Genomic DNA, 20,820 nt, shown 5'->3' on the forward strand with positions numbered 1-20,820 from the left:
CCCCCCAGCTCTCCCCCGCTATCGTCGTCCACCCGACGCTGACCACCCCCAGTTTTCCGAGCTGGCGTGGCGACGAAAACTCACAAATATTTACTTTCTGTACGTCAAGAGGAAAGGGGGCCCCCCCTTCGTGGAATGTGGCAACATGGGGGTGTTTGACCGCGGAGTTCAGATGCTGCTGACCACGGTGGGGGCCTTCGCTGCCTTCAGCCTCATGACCATCGCCGTGGGGACGGACTACTGGCTGTACTCACGTGGCGTCTGCAAGATCAAGAGCACCAACGAAAACGAGACCAGCAAGAAGAACGAGGAGGTGATGACGCACTCGGGCCTCTGGAGGACCTGCTGCCTGGAAGGTGAGCTGGAGACACGCGGCACGACGGCGCACAGACTCAGCGACACCGCTCTGCCACTCTGCACCAGGAGCTCGATCCCGGTGTGCCCACTCATACTTTCACTCCGATCTACCAACCCATCCTTTCTGCATGAAATCTGCATCTACAGCTTTTGTGTATTTTGTGAGTTCTTCAGTCTATATATATATAGTTTTGACTTTGTACATCCTTCAACACACCAAACAGCTGCACTAAGGCTTTACCTTCAACAGTAGGACTGTAGATCATCACTTCAATTCACAAATGAAGATCAACAGTTCTTAGATTGAACCGCAGTTCTTACTATTTACTCAAAATATGCATGAACGGTTGCTTTATGTCTGTCTTTTAACTGGATGAATACACATTAAAGTGATATCTATTTAAACCCCATCACTTACAGCTTTATTTAGAACTGCTTTAGCAGTAAAGATCACTGTTGCTTTGGATCATTTGGAAATTTTACAACACAGTTTTTCCATCCTCAAATCATCCGTTCCTGTAGATAGATGCCAAAAAGGATAAGAACAACTAGAAGACACTCATATTCTCTAAATCTAAACAGTGTTTCCAATATACGTGTTTTTCAAATGGACTTTTCTCATCTTTAGTGGAAGTTGATCACAAGACTTTCATAATGTTCTTTTATTTGTATTCATCATATTTGTTTATTCTATTCTCATCTATCCATCCATTTTTCTAAACCCGTTTAGTCCCTTATGGGGTCACGGAGCTGCTGGACCCTAACCCAGCTATTGTTGGGCGAAGGTGGGATACATGCTGGATAGGTCGCCAGTCTATTGCAAGACACACCTAGAGACAATTTAGAACTTGCTCTTGTGAGGGCCACATAACTGTTTCCCTTTCTAATGTGGGGCCGGGGTCGCTTTGAAGGCTAACAGGAAAAAATGTAGCAATGACAGGCTTTGTCTAAACCACACATTGCCAAATTTTAACCCCTCAATGCGTGTTGTCTCAAATATGTGACAAAATAAATCAGCTAAAAAATTATCTAGATGTAGCAAGTCAGGAAAAGCACTTTTTTTTTTCAAACCTGGAAATAAATTCAGATGCTGTGGGGTTAAATAATTAATGTCAGTTATCTTCACAGAAGCAAAATAATACAAAAACATTTTTAAAAATCAAACCAATAAGCTCCTCTCCTGTCACAGTTCAGACTGCAGAAGGATGGAGTAAAAAGTCACGTTCTATGTGGGTCTCGATATGCTAGACTGACCAAAAAAAATAAATAATACAATAATGTGTCTCTGATAGCAGGCCAAATGTGGACTTGGGCCGGATCTGGCCCATGGGCCGTAGTTTGGAGACCCCTGATTTAGTCACCAAATCCTCTAAAAGCATCTTTTTAGACTGTGGAAGGAACCCGAAGTCTTTGCGAAAAACCAGTTCATGCACACAACTCCACAAACTCCTCCTACAAACTCCACACAGAAGGGTCTCAGCTGGGACTTGAACCCGGAGCCTTCTTGCTGTGAGAGTGCTAACCACTGCCCCTTATCCTCAACTACTTATTATTTGTGGCAAATGGCGCATACTTGTATAGCACTTTTCTACTTTCCTTGAAGGCCCAAAGTCAGCTCCGTTGTCAAACATGGGTGCCAGCCTTCCACCAGAGGCAAGGTGAGGTTCAGCGTCTTACCCATGGACGCTTGGGTGGGAAATGTGGGAATTGAACCTCTGATCAGAGGTTGACAGCACCACAGTTGCTACAACTTAAATGAGAAGTTTCACTCACACTTCACTTTACATTTTTTTGGTTCCTGTAACAGTAGCTTATACCACATTCGGTTTGTTCAGTTTAGGTACTTAAAATCCAACATTATCTTCTATTTTAGAGCAATAATGACATCACCTGAAGTGTACTTTTAGTACACTTAGTTGGATCTATTAAGATCGCAAAACAGCCAGTTTGGACATCGCAAATATTCATACTCGTATTCATGGGAACAGATCACGAATATTTGAGTGTTTTGGATATTCATTACAGCCCTATTCAGCAGCAACAGTTCAGAAAGAAATTTCTCTAAGATCTCTCACAGAGAGCAAAGTGTCTCCTCAGATTACATGTGGTCTGAATAGGTAAACAGTTGTCACCCACTTCTACTCCTGTTACTGTTTCTGCATAACCAATGTTATCGACACTTCTCAAAGCAAGACAGACAAACGGTTGTGTTCTTGCAGTCGGCAGACTGACATGTGTTTCTCAACAAACCTTTTCTAAGAAGAAAAAAAAAATCTGTCAAGACTGAAGAAAATCCAATGTGACACCCCAGTCCTTTTATTTAGCCAGTTCAAGGGCCCAGACATTGTGTGGAGTGAAAGTGATTCATTGGATTTGCATGAAAAAGGTCAAACCCTCTTTTTGGCGCGTGTAGTCAGATTACAGTGTTTGTGAGAGTCATGTCAAAGGGGCCAAAAAAAAGAAAAAAACAGCCAAATGACTGCTTTCATAGCATGTCAATAAAACAAATATGTGGACAAACGTTTGGGTGACAGAGGGAAAAAGGAATGGAAGCATATGTGAGCTGCGGCGTGAGTTTATTGGCGTTCGTACAATAGGGAAACTGTGAAACGTCTCTTTTGTGTGTGAAGGCAAACTTGTCACGAGCACACACGCACAAGTCAGACACACCGCAGAGTGACACATCACACACATACGTTCCCACACGCACAGCTATTCCAGCTCAATCAATCTCCTGAATGATTCAGCAAACTTCCGGATTCACCTGATGCACAGGACAAAGCCGAGCACTAATGACATCAATTCACTGCATTTACAGGATTTCTCCTGTGATTCACATTCTGTCTGTGGGATAGAGCCACAAGAATAGCTTCTGCCTTCACATTTTATGTGGGTTAAAGACAGACGCAGTGTGCTGTGCGTGGTATGTAACTCTGTTATGTGATGTAGAAGCCTGCAAACCACTGAATAGCTCAGCGTTTGCCGAACTGCTGCATTCCACTGTTTGTTTGCATGCATGTCATTAGCAGAACTTAGCTATTACTCACGGAGTGGCACGCACTCATGCATATCAAGTTATTTTTGCGTTTGCTGTGATGTGACATCCTCTGATTGCAATCTCACATTGTCACGTTGGTCAAGTCAATCCCGGCACACACCTTGTTACTCTCTCTCGCTATAGGAAAGCATTAAGACATGGGGAAGAGATTACTGCTTTGCTGTACGTCTATGTTTTTATATACGTCACATTCAAATAAATAAATTGTTTTTTTTTTAAAAACAAAGCAGATAGTCAGGAGAGTTGATCAGAAAACAAAACCTCTTTTGCATATCTAGTGGTGTAACGATTAATTGACTTGATCAATTTCTATTCCTACCATCCAATCAGATCAGTCTGTCTGAGGCAAATTGCTAATCAAATTGACCTTTACTATTATAAAATGGTTTCAAAATGAAATCAATTGATAAAACTCAATATTGGAAATTACAGTTTGGTTTGAGACACGGTAGATTTATTTTACTAGAATATAAAAATGACCAACGCACGTGTAATACAGCAAAAAATAATCAACCATCATTACAGTCAAATGTGTGGAAACTGAATTTTGTATGTGAACATACTCATGCTCCAATAATGTTCACTTTGTATTATTTTGATGCAAATTGAATCATTCAGAATAAACCAAAATCATATGAATCGTATCGTCAACCATAAATCGTGATAAGAATCGTATCGTTGGTAAAATGATTTGTTACTCTCCTAGTTTTTAGCATAAGGATGCAGTGCTCTTATCCCAGCAATGTAGATCAATCACTGGAAGGAAATCGTCAGTTAGTGTCCTTGAGTTTTTCTGTTTCTGAAAAGGGTCATGGGAAATATTTTGGAGTTTTTTGTATCAATCAGTGGATATTTAGGTTGCTCCTAGCTTGGCTGATCAGCAACAACTACTCAAGGATCATGAACATAACACACTTATTGAAATTTGAAGCTATTTATCTGCAAAACTGTCAAATAAAAATGCTGTATTACAGAACTCAGTACAGTTCTTAACCTTTTTATGACCCCCAGGGAGTCTTTGACTGACTTACATTGGGTTTTATATGATAAATCACAAAGTATTTCACTAAAACCAAATTTAAAAACAAGATTTAGTGAAACCGTTCAATACCACACAGTGGGATTCAGATGCAGCTGCAGATTATTTGATTTGAGGTAGCAGAAATTGTTTCACCCTTTTGGCTGTGGTGTTACATCATACTATCGTCTCATGTTGTTCAGCTGTCTTTAGGTTTTAGTAAAGCGCCTCTTTAAAGCAAAGTTCTTACAATAAAAAAAAGGACTTGGATCTTTTTGTTTGCTTGTTTCATGACTGATAAACACAATTTGAACAGTTAGTAGAGGATTTGTTCAAAAAGACGGCAATGTGTGGATTCAATTTATTTTTTTTCACATTGTCAGTTAGCTAAAACTTCCCTAGTATTTATTTTTCAAATTGAAAACATAAAAAAACAAACCTAAAAATCAATTCAAGGCTAAATAATAACTTTAAGGCCAAAAAGATTAAACAAGTTAACTTGATGACTAGATGACGAGATCACAAAATGAGCTGAACAACTAACATTTCTTTAAAAAGAAAAAAAAAATCAGTCATGAATTAATTTATGTGTATCTGAAGAGTTTTGGGGCAATTTGATAGTATCTGGAGTCAAAGCAGTAAAAAAAAGAAACATTTTTAAACTTAAAAAGGGTTTCAGACCAAAGCTCGCCCCAAGGCTTAACTGTGTAGTTGTTAGAAAAAATGTAACAAGAAAGAAAGTTCAAATCTGTTCTACTAAGCAAACATAAAGCATAAAATAAAAAAAGTTCTATTCATTAAATACAATTTTCTTAAGAAAAAAAGACTAACTCAATTTCAATAAAGACACACTATGTGTCAAATAAAACCTCATAACATACTTCAGTAAAGTCGTATATAAGAAGGTTTTCAGACCTTAATGAACTATTAAATACATTACATTACACTCATCTTAAACAAGGCAGAAAACATTACATAGAAATTACTTCAATTTGACACTGTAACACTTTTATAGTTCTTACACACCAGGCATGTGGTGCGGGTTCAAGAACTGGTTGAACGTGGGTTCCTGAATGCGCTTGTTCACACTGGAATGTCACTGCTCTATACTACAAGCTCATGTATGTACAGTTGGAAGAGGCTTGGTGCAAAATGTTGAAAATCTCGTGAAGCTTTGTCTTTCACAGCTCGATGCCAATTTATGAATGACTTAGAGTCCAAAGACGGTCTTTAAAATGGGCATAGCTACGCGTGAGAGTTTTGAGCGTGGAAGCCCAAAGCTTCGTGTTTTCATAGACTCGTTATTGGAAGTGGCTGCTTGAACGTGCGATGCAGAGGGTAGCATGATCGACAGGAATCAGCAGATTCTGTTACAGGGAAAAGCGGCTTAGAATCAGCTGATTTACGTGGATTGCGTGAGCACTTCTTCCCTACTATGAAGTGTTAACAGTGCAAAACTGCTTCTCTCTGCATCAAAACCTGAAAAATTACGTTAACTGCACAAATGTTTGAGGAGTCACGGCAGTCGGATGAAAGTCGACGCTGGAGCTCTGGTGTTAAAGGGTTAAAGCCTCCAAATCGGGCTCCCAGAAGTGATGAAATCAGTCAGTACTTGTTTTTTGACACACTTGCACTCTGTCTTAGACTCGGATAAATAAATAATGACATCATATAGAGCATCATGTGTTGTTTTTGTCTAAGACTGTAAGCCACAGATTTTAAGACCCGATAAATATCCTCTTTTATCATTAGACAATGATGAAAAACCATAAAACTCATAGATATCTGCCATGGTTTCCTGTAGTTATTTAAAACAAAACTAACACATGAAAAGTAATGTATTCATAAAGAGTAAACATTTCCAATTTTTATTCTTTATTTTAATTTTGTTGCATCTTTAGACAGTTAAATATGTAACTTGTTTATTAATTTAGAATAGTCTGCAAAATAATGAGGTAGCTCCATGTAACACAGATCTTGGATGCTATTAAACTGGATTCAGTAAGTGAGCAGCAGCACAGTATCCACAGAACAGGAGTTGTTTTGAGTAGTTTTATCATCAGCTGTCACAACCACTGCAAAGAAAGGCACAAACAGAGTTACAGACTTGAACAGGTAAATATTCAGGTTATGCTGGCTTCTATAGAATAAGTGACTTTCTATCAGAACAGTTTGTGCTCAAGATAGAAATAAACTTGAAGTCACATGACGAGTAACTGACTAAAACTGACCATTCAAAACATGTGCAGAGATGCAATAAATAAAGGCTGCTGGTTGCCAGGATTATCCACTGTCATTGCTGATGTACCATTTTGTGCTAAAGTGAACACGATTGTGATTCTTTTAAAGTTTGTTTCATCAGTTCAAACAGCAGGTAGACTGACTGGCAGCACTAAATTGAGGGTTGCAAATGACACACACAATATGAGATTAAAAAAGTGGCAAAAATCTTTACAGCGGGGTGGGGGTGGGGGTGGGGCAAACTTTTTGATTTGTGTGCCATAAAGGGTTCTAAAACTTCACAGATGGGCCAGAGCTTGAAGTGTTTTGGTAAGCGACCTCAAATGAGAGAGAAACAACAAGGAATCTGGACAAAAACATGCTTTTTTTTAAATTTAAAGCTGTGTTTTTTGTTCCTATTTCAGTACCAATCGCACCTATTGGTTAATGTCCTTCAGGGAAGCACACACCCTTAGAAAGATACCTTTATGTTGTGTTGGAATGATCAGCATGACTGTCTGACTCAAAAAACACACAAATCTTTCAACACAACAGTGTCTTTCTTCACTTAAACACAAATCGGTTTATTTGTGGTGCACCATCTAAAGGGGGGAGGGCCAAAAAGGGCTAGATTAAATAGTCAGATTTAACGGGCCGCATATGGTCCCAGGGGCGGAGTTTGCCCAACCCTGCTCTACAGGATTCCCTTGTTTGTTGCGTTGTAAAACTAGTTAAATTCCATAAAATAGGAATATCATATTTTCCACACATTAAAGCTTTTTTTTTTTTTTTAAACAAAAGTGAGCCTTACAACTCTTAGCACCTACATATGGATTTATACGGTTGGGTATTGTAAATACACTAGCACAGCTAACGTAGCTAACGTGTAGCAGTGTCGGACTGTCTTTTTTTACATGTTACTTAGCAAGGTTAGGAGTAAGCGTAGTCACACTAATATTTGTTTTAGCGATATAGGTCTGTTTTTTATGTGTTGCAAACAATGTTGGGAATTACATATATTGTGAAAATGCTGATGGAGTTAACGATTCTAATGCTGCTAGCATGTACCAGTGTCTAAATTTGTTTTTTATGTGCTACATAACAAGGTTGGGAGTTAGAATAGTGGTGGTAACATTTGATTTAGTGGTATAAATCTGTTATTTTATTCGTTTCAAACAAGGCTGAAGGTTACAGGTGTTGTGAATACACTAACGCAGCTAACGCTTCTAACCTGGCTAATGTGTAGTAGGATCAGACAGTGTTCTTTTTGCATCTTACTAAGAAGATTGTGAGTTAGCATAGTTACAGTAACGTTTGTTTTAGCGGTGCTAGCCTTTTTTTAACATGATGCAAAAAAGGTTTGGAGATACAGGTATTGTGAATATGCTAACGGCTAACAATGGCTAACGGGGAGCGAGTTACAAACAAGTTTAAGAATCGCTGTATCGTAGATGCAGTTCAAGTCTGAACGATGGACCTGTTTTGGAATTGTTTTGTCTTATAGTTTGGTGTGGCTTACATATAACATAAGTTTGAAAATGTATCATTTATTACAGGTGCGCCTTATAATTTGGTGCAGAAAATATGGCATTGATGTTTTAAGGCTGTAAAACTCCTCACTATACATGCTTTATACACTTGTTTCATATATATATATCAGAATTTGACATTTTTCTCTCTTGTTTAAACTCTAAAAGTCCAAATCTTCACAGAAAATAAAGTTAAATAATATTATAGAATGAAGCCAAAATTCTGCTAGTGATTGAAGATTAATCAGCTTGACTCAGAACAGAGTAGATTGGTTGATAAAGTTGACGGGAGGAAATTAAATCTTGAAAAAATCTAAAACTCGTCAAAAACCAACACGTTTGTTTGTAGAAATGCAGCTTCACCGAACCACCACAAGCCTCATGCCTTCTTTCCTTACTAAGTAGCTTTACTTTCCTCCCATTCAAAGCTTGCTCTGCATCTTTGGCACCAGAGATTTGAAATGGTTAAGAGCAGAGAAATATCGGAGACAGATCCAGTGTGCTCTCTGTGCTTCGCCTTCACAGCTACAGTTGCTTTATAGCTGTGTGGTGCAAAGAAATGAGAGGGAAGAGGAAAAAAAAAGATTGGGAGGCTCTGAGAAAAAGAAGAAGGGAAAAAGAGAAAAAAAGGGAGAAAAAGAGCAGGCAGCTCTGGTTTGCTGTCACACACCCTCAGGCATCGTGTGCTATCTTTAACACACAGGCCCACGTTCTATCTAACTTATATTACCCGGGCTTTTAACATAATACGTCACAGCGTGATTCGGATTTCTTTTTCATGCTTTGGACGACATGTACACGATTTGCAGATACAAGGGACGGGCCGCTTAAGTTTGCCGTCACAGTGACCGGTTATCAGGACACAATCGGAAACATGATACCCAAGCTAACACTTTGTAGCCCATGTTTATTGTAAACAATCTGCTCTTGCAATAGAGCACTGGTCTGTGTGCAGATGCTAAAGCGTCTCAGAATTAGTCGACATCATGGCGTTGACATTAATCATCCTAATAAGCAACAGCTCCAGCCGTTTTGCCGTGCAGATCATGGATGCAGCCTGACTGCGCAACCTCTTTATCTAAAGCTGCAGATAGTCAAACACTGTGATATGGAAGTAACACATTACATAGAATCAGATTGCAAAAAGTAATCCATTGGTACAAAAAAAAGAGAAAAAAAGCCACTTTATCGAAGCATCAAATAAGTGGTTTAGCTGCTGGGGAACAGAAATGACATGTAATCTGATTACTGAGGTAATCTGATTAGGAAAAAGTGCAGCATTTGTTATAGCAAACAGTCTACAGGGGGTAATTATTGGTAATCATAACAATGAGTGTGTGGGATATGTTATTGATGTAAAATACAATATCAGATGATTCATTTTGGAATATTTAGAGCAGGAAGAGTCCGATCCAAGGAGATTAATTGAAAACTCTGAGCGTCCAGTTTTTTGTGGTGGATACATTTGCATAGCGCTCTCAGACAACAAGAGGTTTGTATTCTTTGATTTACAAACTCCTTAACTGGTGGATTTTAGTTGGCTTTACAGTTCAACACAGCTTATATATATTTTGGTTTAATTATTTTCAATCAAAATTGGAAAAGACGTATGTTGATCACAATGATGCTTTGCTTGAAAACAGCGAATCATTGAACATCTGATTTTTTTTTTGTAGATCTAATGTCCTGTTAATAAAACAAATTGTAAAACACATATCGCACAATTTGCTCAGAATTGCTGGAGGGCTGGCAATAAAGAGTTATTTATTCTCCCTACACACAAAATCTTGCAAACAGTCAGCATCCAACCGCTCTCTGTTGGCGGCCTGTTGTGGAGATCGCTATAGAAGTGACTGACAAGGCAAAGCAGCTGTCAGACCTCAACCAACAGCTCCTGGAATCACGGCGAGAAAGAGGAAGAAATAAAAAGACATTTGGGAATTTTACCAGACCATAACAACACTCTGGATTTGATACAAAATTATTGGCATCTGCACTGTTTTTTATTATTTTTTTTGTCTTTACTTGACCCTTTAAACTTTGTTGTGAATACAACAGATTGTAGATAATGTAGATAATCAGACAATTTTCTATAATGTTTTGACATTTTATTTTGGTACAAAGTTCCAGAGAAAGACAATTTTGTACAAAATAGTTTCCCTTTATTATAAAACACGCTGTCCCAGATGGAACGGATTGGTAAAAGATTCAAAGACACAGACTTTTTTCTTTTTTAAAAAAAAAAAAAAAACTTCTTATATGGATAGTTTTTTATTGTCAATGTCACTGGTACAATACAAATTTAAAAAGTACAAAAAAACCCCAACAATTTGCCTTCGTGAAATTTTAACTTAAAAAATAAATCAAAAAAGTGCATAATTTGCTGACTAAAATTTAAAATTATGTATAAAGAAGTTGTTGATTAAAAGAACATGAGTTTTTAAAAGAACAGGAGACACAAATAAGGATTTTAAAAAGTTCAAAACCAAAAAATATATTTAAAAAAAAATAAATGTAAAAGAAAACACAACCACAGTGCAATGAATTTCACACACACAAATAAAACATTCAACAAGCAGTCTAGAATGGCAAATTCCAATCTATTTGAATTTTTTTTAGCCATTTTTAAAATTGTTATTGGGGTAACAAAAATTCTTCAGACTTATTTTCTTATAAAACACATAAAATGCTTATTTTGGAGGATGGAATAAGATACAAAATGTTCCCATCCTGATTACTTTAAAAATCTTTACCTGAAACATTTCCCAATCAAAGTAAAAAACATAAACTGGAAAAAAAAAATTATGTGGGTTTTTTATGCTTTCTAATGCGTCTTTTTTCCACTGTGACACCCTTAGAAATGCCTTTAAGAAAGACAAACTATTAGCACTTAGTTGTTAAAAAATCCTCGAAGACAAAAATACTTCATAGGGATACTTCCTTTATTTGTGTTTTTATTTCCTGTAAAAAAAGGATTTTGGGTTTTATTGAAAAAGGGTTTAAAAAATATGTGACTTTTAGTTTGTCTTTCAGAAAGCTAGCTGCTGCATCCTTGAAGTGTAAATGGAGGTACTAGGAACTGAGCTTTGAGCTGCTCAAACCATGAAAAGCTTTTTTTTTATATAATTAAAGTTTGATTTGATTTTAACTGACATCTGCAAGTATAAAAGAGATTCATTTGACAGGCTGAATGCAGAAATGCGCAAGTGTTTCCAGGAAATGAAGTGTTTTATACAAAACAGTTTAAGTTTTAATATAGGTTTTAAGTATCTGTTTAGACAAAATCAATCATACAAAAAAATTGGCATTAATGTAAAAAACCTATTCCTATTATCTTTTGATCTATTCTAAAGTGTTTTAAGTAGTCTTTTAATTATGATTATTGTTAAGGAAATTAAATTCTTTTGATTGGTTTATTTCAAGCATAGATTATGAAAAATAAGAAATAAGAAAATTACTTTTCTTCAGGTGCAGGTACACTGAACGTCGTCTGTCATTGAGCTCTCCTCCAGAGAAATTGCATTCTTGTGTCTTGTTGTTTAACAATTTTGCTGTTTTTAGCTATACAAAAAAACATAGTTTCTGCAGAGCGGCAAGAGTTCATTAGAAATTCGGCTCTAAGTTGTTTCCTGTGAGATCAAACACTCACAGGAAACAGCATCATCAGCATGTTGCTTTTCAAAGTAAAATAACACAAAAAGCAAGAAAACAGTTTTTTTTTCACACAAATGCCAAAAAATAACTTTTCAGAACGGAGCGCAGCAAGGAGCTTCTACGTCACCAAAAAAATGGCATCTTCCAAGCGTTTTTGGTTTTTTTTTGCTTCTGATTCACTCACAACAATTTGAATAAAGCAATACTTCAAAATTCAATCTTTAGCTTAGTTTTCTTAACATTTATTCTCCATTATCAGAGAAAAGCCACAAGAACATATTAAAAACACCATATTCATTGGAGTAGGTCTTTAAAGACATCCACACATCCTCCTCATTCTTCTAACAGCAGGTTTTGAGACTATGCCAGTGGAACTCTCGATGTGCCTGTCAGATTGAAAGGATGGGCCGACGCCGGTGGCCCAGGTGTGGGATCTGGCTCCGGAGACACAGTCTGTCACAGACTTTTGTGATAGATCTTGCCCCGGGACAGTGGCTTGTTTTTTGCCACAGACCGGAGCTGCCCCGGAGGCCCCAGTCATGACAGGTGGAGCTCAGCAGGCTCTAAATGCTGCTATTAATCTCCATCACGGAGACGGAGAGCGAGCAAGGTGTGTGTGTGTGACAGCAGATATGTTACTGCAAACAAGGTGGAGGTGTCTGTGAGTGTACTCTACGCACATGTTTGTACAGCACTCTCCAACACAGAGTCATGTTTGTGAAAATATGTGCAGCCTCTGATCCTTAAAAAAAGAAAAACACTTGCGATGATTGATGATTTTCATCCAAGCAGGACAGACCAGATTTCCAAAACTAGAGTCAGTGCCAGAATAGAATTACATTGACAATGCTGCAACTTTACAAGTCCAAAAGCTTTGTTTGTTTTCCTCTTTATCATTTTTTTTATTTCACTTATGATGGGGCTTTACTTCCCAATTTAATTAAAATAAATTTAACTCCCCTTAAAGTCAAATCTTTATTTTATGATCCAAATAAGATTCAGTTCATTCTATAAAAACATTGAAGAAAATCTGTTATTACATGAACTTTGATGGTTAAAAATTAAAACATTTGAATGTTTTCTTTAATGGAACAAACAAGCAAAATATTGTTTTTTAAAAAGCCCTGATAATCTAAATCCAATGTGATTTATTAAAGTACATTCATTAGATTTTCGATTGCTCAATTACAAGGAACTTTTGGGTAGATCAATCCCTTGAATTTATTTCCAATTATTAAAAAAAATGCCACTTATATTTTTCCTTTCTAGTGGATGTTAAACGAAGTAGGTTCGATGTATATTTGTATGCAGGCTTAAATATTTTGGTGTTCAGATTTCTTCTCAAAGTTGCTGCTTTTGGTGGTTTTCAAATTTATTTAGGGTGTACTAATGTCTTTAAATGAATGTATACATCTTCGTACATGTTGTTCATCCAATTATGCAAAAATGATTATCACATATCCATGCGTTGGACTGGCGAACCACCGAGGGCGTACCCTACCTTCACCCAACAGTAGTATAATAAGCTCCAGAAACCACATGAGCCCAAAGAGAGTTAAAGTGAGTTTAGAAATTGGTTGAACGGATTATCAGGTGGTCCAATAAATACATTTTCCGCATACTAGCTTCTCTGCTGTTAATTATAGCCTTGTATAAAAAGTCGAAATACATTTTACTCAACATCAGAAAAGGACATTTTTAGACTGAATGAATGGAAGTATTTTTTTTTATCTGAAAACATTCTAAACCATTCAGTGTGGCAAGCATCAATTCAGTCATTTAGCAAAGAAATTCTCTTTTAAAGGGAATTTTAAACTCACTGACACTCTAATTCAGTAATAACGCACTCTTCATCGTCTAATTAATGCAGTCATTCCACCTTCTATTTGTGGCAGCTCTCCTTATCTTCTTTTATGGCATTACTTGCTACTGTTGACCACATGACACGGTGTAACTATGGTGATGCAGCGCTCTGTTGGCAGCACAAGGCCGCCTGTCAAACTAACATCACGGCCACTCAATCAAAGAGAATGTTTACGGGTGCTCACACACCACCTGGGACTGACACACACTCCACAGGACACACTTCAGTCACACACGAGGACAGAGCAAATTCACATGCAAAGTCAATTCCATTTATTGCAAACACATATGCACTTTAACCCTCATTGGTATCATACTTGATACATCCATTTTAGAGGTCCCTATCTCATTAGTATGAACCATATTTTCCTTAAAATCCAATTGGATATAACTTGGTCCATGTTTTCTTCCCTGTAGTTCATCATCGTTCCACTAGAGGCAGTAGAAGAGCTTTTCCTGCTCATTTTAAAATGGCTGCCTCCATGAAATCTCAAAAACACTTTTGGAAGGAAAAGGTTTTGTTCATTTTCAAGACTTTATGGTGAGAATAACTCATCTAATGTTTTTCATTTTTTTAATGACTACTTGCTATAGTGAAAGAATGAAAAATGAGTTGATAATGATAATCTTCTTAATACAGTTCCACCATGTTAAAAACGTGTGTATCAAATTTGAGACAGTGGGTAAATAAGGTATTTTTTTTTCTAAACACTTGTCAATATTTTTGCCTTTTAAACTGACATTATTGTGAAAAACGTATCAAATAAGCAAAAATAACATAATTGATATTATCTAGATTTATTTTTTGTTGATTTTATCAAAAGGGTTTTAAAAAAACAAAATTAATATTTTTGTTAATATGAAGCAAAAACTCATCAACTAATATATGTTAATATATAGTGTGAGATAAGTAAAATAGTCATGTCTCTTTTAATGTTTGAGGTTTGTCAAGTCTTACTTTCATTTGAAAAATATTTTAATTCCTGGGAGTTCCAATCTATTTTTGGGTTTCCACAGTTTGACAGTAAAAGTAGCAACAATGTGGCATTGCAGCTGCCCTGACTTTGCTTAACCCCTAACCACACAGAATCATGTTTCATTTATTTCATGTATATTCTGCCAATTGACTACAATAGTCATCTCAGGGTAAACAGGCTAAAAAGTCAAATCCACTTTGATTTCCACACCGCAGGCCGTTCCATTTCAGGACACGTGTGAATCTTGTGGGTTTTATGTGTGGGCAAGGGACCAAAAATCTGTGGAATTAATCTTGAAATTGCCTTTGAGAGCTGCAGCCATGTGTCCAGTGGTGTGTTCACACTGCTGTGGATGCTGAAGTGTTTCACTAACAGGATTATGCAACAGGACAGAGCTGTTAGCCGTCTGTGGTGAGACAGGAGGCAAGTCTGCCAGAGTCTTGTAGATCCTATAGGCTTTACAGTCAGTTGCTGTGAAGGTATGTGGTCTATTGTTAAAGACACTCCCATGAAAATTGTGTTTTGGCTGTTTTTAATGTGTTTTTGTAGCATTTTTCTGATGATGGAGGACACATACAGAAAATGAAACTTAAATTGTATTTCTGAGTATTTATTTGTTCAAGTAGTCGTGAAGAAGGAACAGATGACAAAAAGTGATTTAAAAAGAACTTGTATCAATGCTACAATTGGCAGACTTCAAGCTCAATGCTATTCTCCATTCTGATGCATCCACTTGTAGACAAATAGATCCATGTACATCTTTGTTTTCCTCATCCGAGTTGGAATCTGGATCACAACTGGATAGCTCCAATATTGCTCGCCGTTTTTGTTGCACCTCTGATGTTAGGTTGGGGTGTGAGGGGCTGTAAGCTAGTTGGAGAGCATGTAATGGATAACGGAAAATGAGGTGGGGCTTACATTAAGACAGCAGTACCACACTCAACTCAGAGGCAAATTTTTAATGCACTACTGCCACTCTAGAAGCTATGTCCTAGAAAACCGCACAAGATTTTTTGATTTTGGCTAAAAACAGCATACTCATAAATAAAAGATCACTGGAAAGAATTTCACAATAGATCAAAAGATGATCGGCGTGGGACTTTAAGTAATATTGGATCTTAACAGTAACACTTAACGTGTGTTTTTGAAATGATCAATCTTCCTGGTAAAATACGTTTTGCCTTTTCCACTAAAAATCTAAAAGAGATACTTTTTTCTGAAGTTCTGTACTTTGATTTCATGCGAGACCACAAATGGGCCATCAGAGAAAGTGGAGCAGATGATCTGATCCTAAAATGGGTTTTGGGGCTATATGATAATTATGAGAGACTGGACCATGATTTTAGAAAATAAACCCACAACTTAATGTGGGAAACGGTAGACATGTTAACAGTTTTAGGGATTGCACTTTGTAAAAAAAAGTATTGTTTTCATTTTTTGCTTATTTGATCAAATTTGTAAAGTCTAGTCATACATTCAATCAATCACACATTTGCAAACATTCCGTCTTCCATACAGGCTTTTAGACATTTTTGTCACTTCCAAAAACAAATTTCTTTATATAAACCTTTATAGATTTTACCGATTCCCTGTCCAACTCTCCCTAATTTAATCAGGTATTCTTCCCAAAACAGCTTTGTTTGTCATAAAACTGATGGTTAATGATTCATTTCAACAACGATTCGATTCATATCATAATTGTGGTTTGGGATACGGTTAATAGCCAATATTGGTTCATTCTGAATTATCCGATTCACTGACCTAAAGTCAATCCAGAACATCTTTAGCCAAAAATTCTACTAGTGTGACTCAGAGATAAATACCTGCTACTGAACAGTGCAGGTGAAGTTTCCAGATTCCTTGTATTTCTTACAAGATGATCAAGTAAATAAGGATTAATAGCAAATCCATAGGAAAAATTTAAATTGTTTGCAAATACTGGACTGTAAGGACAGCTTGATCAGTTTTGCTCCCATTAGGCGTGGTGTCGGCTATTATGGTATTTGGTCGTTTTGGTCATTTTGGATTATAAAGCACACTATGATTTTTCAGAAAAAGTTAAGATTTTTTAGTGTAGTGAATGAGGTAGTTTGACAGTAAGCCTCACCAAAATCAATAATCTTTTTATTTTTGAATGTATTAAAAATGCAAGCAAAACAAACCTGTAATAAAAACTGTATATATTTGTTTGAAGCATTTTTGCCTTAAAACAGACATATGCATATTCTAGAAGTAATGATTGTACCATGGTTAAGGGGATAGCAACAAAGAGGTAATTCAATATTTCCCTCTGGAGAGCAACAGTTTTGCGTGCTCGTCTCACTTCCATTCTGTAACACAACAACACTTTCCAACATAATAACAGTGTGTCATATGCTGTCTTTCACAGTGGGACTTCTGCATTCTACAGTAGTAACAGTATGTCACGCTCTTTGTTTTACAGTATAGTAGGTTGAGAGTGCTGCAGCAGAAAGCTGTTGGCACCTCCACACAGGCTGTTTAACGCCTGGTGGGAGAGGTGCACACAGGCCGACTGTAGCCTGATCCTGCAGACATCAGGAGCCAACTGGAATGACCACGCACTCAGTGGGTCTTTGTGTATGTGTGCATGTGTGCATGTGGAAGGGCCTGTGTGGATGCACGCACACGGGCCGTGTTTGTGCTGTGGTTCAATGCCACACGCCATCAGTAAGAGCAGGGCAACGGATAATCTGAGATCACTGTGAATGGAGGGTAAAGCCTCAATGGAGTTTGTGTTGGTGGTAGCATATGGACATGGAGGAATGATTGCATCATTTGTAAGCTACAAGAGTCGTGGTGTTGGTGTGCCTTTGAGCAGTTTTAACAGTTTCATAGTAAGTACACTTGTGCACCATAAATTGATCTGTTAATAACCCTCATTGGGTAACGCTTCCTTTTACATTACAGTATTTAGGTGGTGTTTATAATTTTAGTATATACTGGTACTTACATGGTACTTGCTGTGTATTTATTTGGTACTATTTGGTTCATATCTGTGTGGTACCTTATGGGTATTTATATTATACCAACTGGGTATTTATGCTGTACACATTGGGTTTTTACATAGTGCCATGTAAATTATGGATGGGCTGATATGACTTTTTTTTTTTTTCTGGCTGATACCGGTAATCGATATTTTCGCTGCAACTGTGGTTGATAGCCGATATTTATGGAGCTAAATTGGGGCCAATTTTATTTAAAACAATTTGAAAAATATTGCTGTTTGGCCCCCAAAAATGTAAAATGTCCAAAACATTTGCTTTTCTAAAATAAACTTAATTATTTTCAGTTGTTTAAAATGTGAGAAATCTATGGATGAACGAATCTTTCATGAAAATATGATGCCTACGTCCTCTACTGTGGGGTGGATCACTGTTATTAAGCCTACAGAACAACTTACATTGAAGAGCTCTTTAGTGGTGCAGCGGTAAAGTGCAGGACTCATAACCCTTTTACTAGGACTCACCGGGAATCAAATCTCAGTGTTGCAGCTTTTAACTTTTTTTTAAATACATAGTTACATTTCATGAGGCATAAAAAAAACTTTTCTTTGTGTGTGATATGAACATCTTTTTTAGTCCTGCACTTTACCAAAATGTAAATTAACTTAATTCACAGTCAGATGGTTTTCATCTGTGTCCATGATAAGACTGGAAGGTCGTGAGTTCAAATCCATTGGGATTCAGTGTCTCCCTGCTTGACACTCAGTAATAAGGGGTTGGATGGGGGACTAAACTACCAAATCGTTCCCAGGAGCATGAGTGTCTGCAGCTCACCACTCCCCCAGGGGATGGGTCACATGTGGAGAGCAAAATTCGCACACCTTGATCCGGGACAACTGAAGTGACTTTAACCTTAAAACAGTGATACTATTCATTCTACACATTTTCTTTTCTGAGTTAAAAATACATACAGAAGGAACAGATGAAGTCATTTAATTTTAATTACAAAATAATAAAGAGTAAATCCATTCAACAGAGTACTTACCAAGTACACTGGTGGGTAAAGAACCATCCAGTCAGGAGAAATGCTCAAGAGTAAGCAGTGTTTTTGACTGCAAAAGCTGACTTGCATTGGAGATTGCTGGTCCCCACCAGCTGCAACATCCACCATGGGAGATCCACGGGCCCAGATGGGGTTTGATGAAAGGACGAAGCAGCAGCAGACTTGTGCCTCTGGAGAACTGCATTACAGCCACGGGGAGAGACCATCTGTGATCCAACCACAACTCATAGCATGCCGCTTACATATCATTCATTATCCATTTGTGGCTTCGGCTTTAGAAATGTTGTTTTTACCTCTCAAAGATAAATCATATCTAAAGGTCTAAAGTTTAGCTTTCTCTTTTTAAATTCTGTTTTGGTGTGGATCGATGATTTTATGAAGGAGTGCTGTTTTTTTTAATCCACAAAGCATTTTAAAACATCTACAAAAGGAATCTCAACCCAATTCCTTACCATTAGCGGTGACTTCATTCTGAAAATGACAATCCCAATTTAAATAACAAACCTAGAAAGCTTATGGGTTATTTTTTTTTTTTTGTGGAAACTTTGGGTTTTCTATGTATAAAGTCCCTCTTTAATTTCAATATTTAGTCCTTTTGCAAGAACATCACATACACAACCACACAATATGCATAAAATAGGTTTTCTAAAGCTAAACAAATTGTAAAACTACCCATAAAGTAGTAGTAAACACAAATTGCAAAGCAAATTATAAAAGGCAAATACTTTTGTAGAGCTTTTCTACCTTGCTTTAAGGCCCAAAGAACTTTACAGTCACAGTCCTATTCATACACACACACACACCCCTACACACACTCTGGCTCTGTTATGAGCATTAGCCACATTCAAGACGCACATTCAAGATTATGCTAAACGCGAAATTGTAATGCGTTTAGCCCAAGGTGTTCACACGGCAAAAGAAGGGAAGGGCTTCTTCTCCTTTTCTACTCTTTACAAGCACATATGTGCCACCTACATTTGGAAGAGGCTTGGAGTGACATGTCATACTGGTGCAAATCTCATGAATCTTACTCCAGGCTTTGTCTTTCAAAGCTCTATTCTGATATATGAAAGTCTTGGGCTCAATCCGAATTCTTCCCTTCTCCCTTGCCCTTCATTTACCCCTCCAAACGGAGAGTTATGAAAAAATAGTGTCTCATCATTCTGATGTCACTTTCGCTCAATGACGTCACCAATAGGCACCATGCGTTAGCGTGGAGCTTGCAGTGCTTGAATATACATAACAACAACGGTTTTATAACTTTAAAAAGGTCATACTACAACAAAAAGTCAATACTTAGATTTAAATGTAAACTTCTGTGCTTCAGAGCGCACCCACAGGAAGAGGAGTGCTTGTCCTACGTGACGCAGCGCGACGCAGTTTACCCTCGTGACGGAGGTCTTTGTACTTAGAGGGTATAGAATCTTTAAAAAATATTTCAGACACCACTTGCACTAAAAATTCCCCTTCAAATGGAGGGGTGGGGAGAAGAGGAAGGGAGAAGAGAAGAATTAAGATTGGGTCATACAATTCTGGCCGGTAACAAACCACAATTAATAATTCTTTCTCCATGATAAAATTTCAAACTCTTGGTACTTATGTGAATAAAAAGGGACACCACCCAGATGTTACAACCAAAGCTAAGTTCCTCATAGAAAGTTGTATAGCTACACCTGAAGGCGAGAGTTTTGAACGCAGAAGCTCGAAGTGCTTATGCACAGACGTTTGAAAGGAGCTTTCATTGGAAGTGGTCATCTCAACATAAGTTGCTGAAGGTTTTGTGAATGTAGCCTTATACTAAAGCCAACCTATAAGCACCACAAGCAATGTGGGGTTCAGTGTCTTGCCCACTTCAACACATGGGTGGGCTAGGTAGGAATCGAACCTGTGATTTTCCAGTTTGAGGTTGACCGTTCTACCTGTGCACCATGGCAGCACACAAAGCACCACCAGAAATCAGACATCATGAATGAATGAATTATTTAATTAATTAAATGGTTTATTTCAAGTAATCAGGTAATAATACTAGAAATAACATATCACATAATAAATCACAAGTTGATTGCTTGAAAAGGGAGTGGAAGGAAGCGAACTTATATAATTCTACCCTGGCTTCAC

At 37.4% G+C, this 20,820-nt stretch overlaps 1 protein-coding gene across 1 annotated transcript in view; it reads left to right on the plus strand.

Moving 5' to 3' along the window:
* The window catches only part of LOC112137128 (voltage-dependent calcium channel gamma-2 subunit), a gene marked incomplete in the record, with an annotated part of 76,317 nt that overhangs the window by 2,050 nt on the left and 53,447 nt on the right, over positions 1-20,820 (plus strand). The window contains 1 exon segment of the mRNA XM_024259287.2: positions 1-356. Coding sequence (XP_024115055.1) covers positions 146-356 — 211 coding nt within the window.

This window comes from Oryzias melastigma, linkage group LG1, assembly GCF_002922805.2.
Source record: "Oryzias melastigma strain HK-1 linkage group LG1, ASM292280v2, whole genome shotgun sequence".
Classification (NCBI taxonomy): domain Eukaryota; kingdom Metazoa; phylum Chordata; class Actinopteri; order Beloniformes; family Adrianichthyidae; genus Oryzias; species Oryzias melastigma.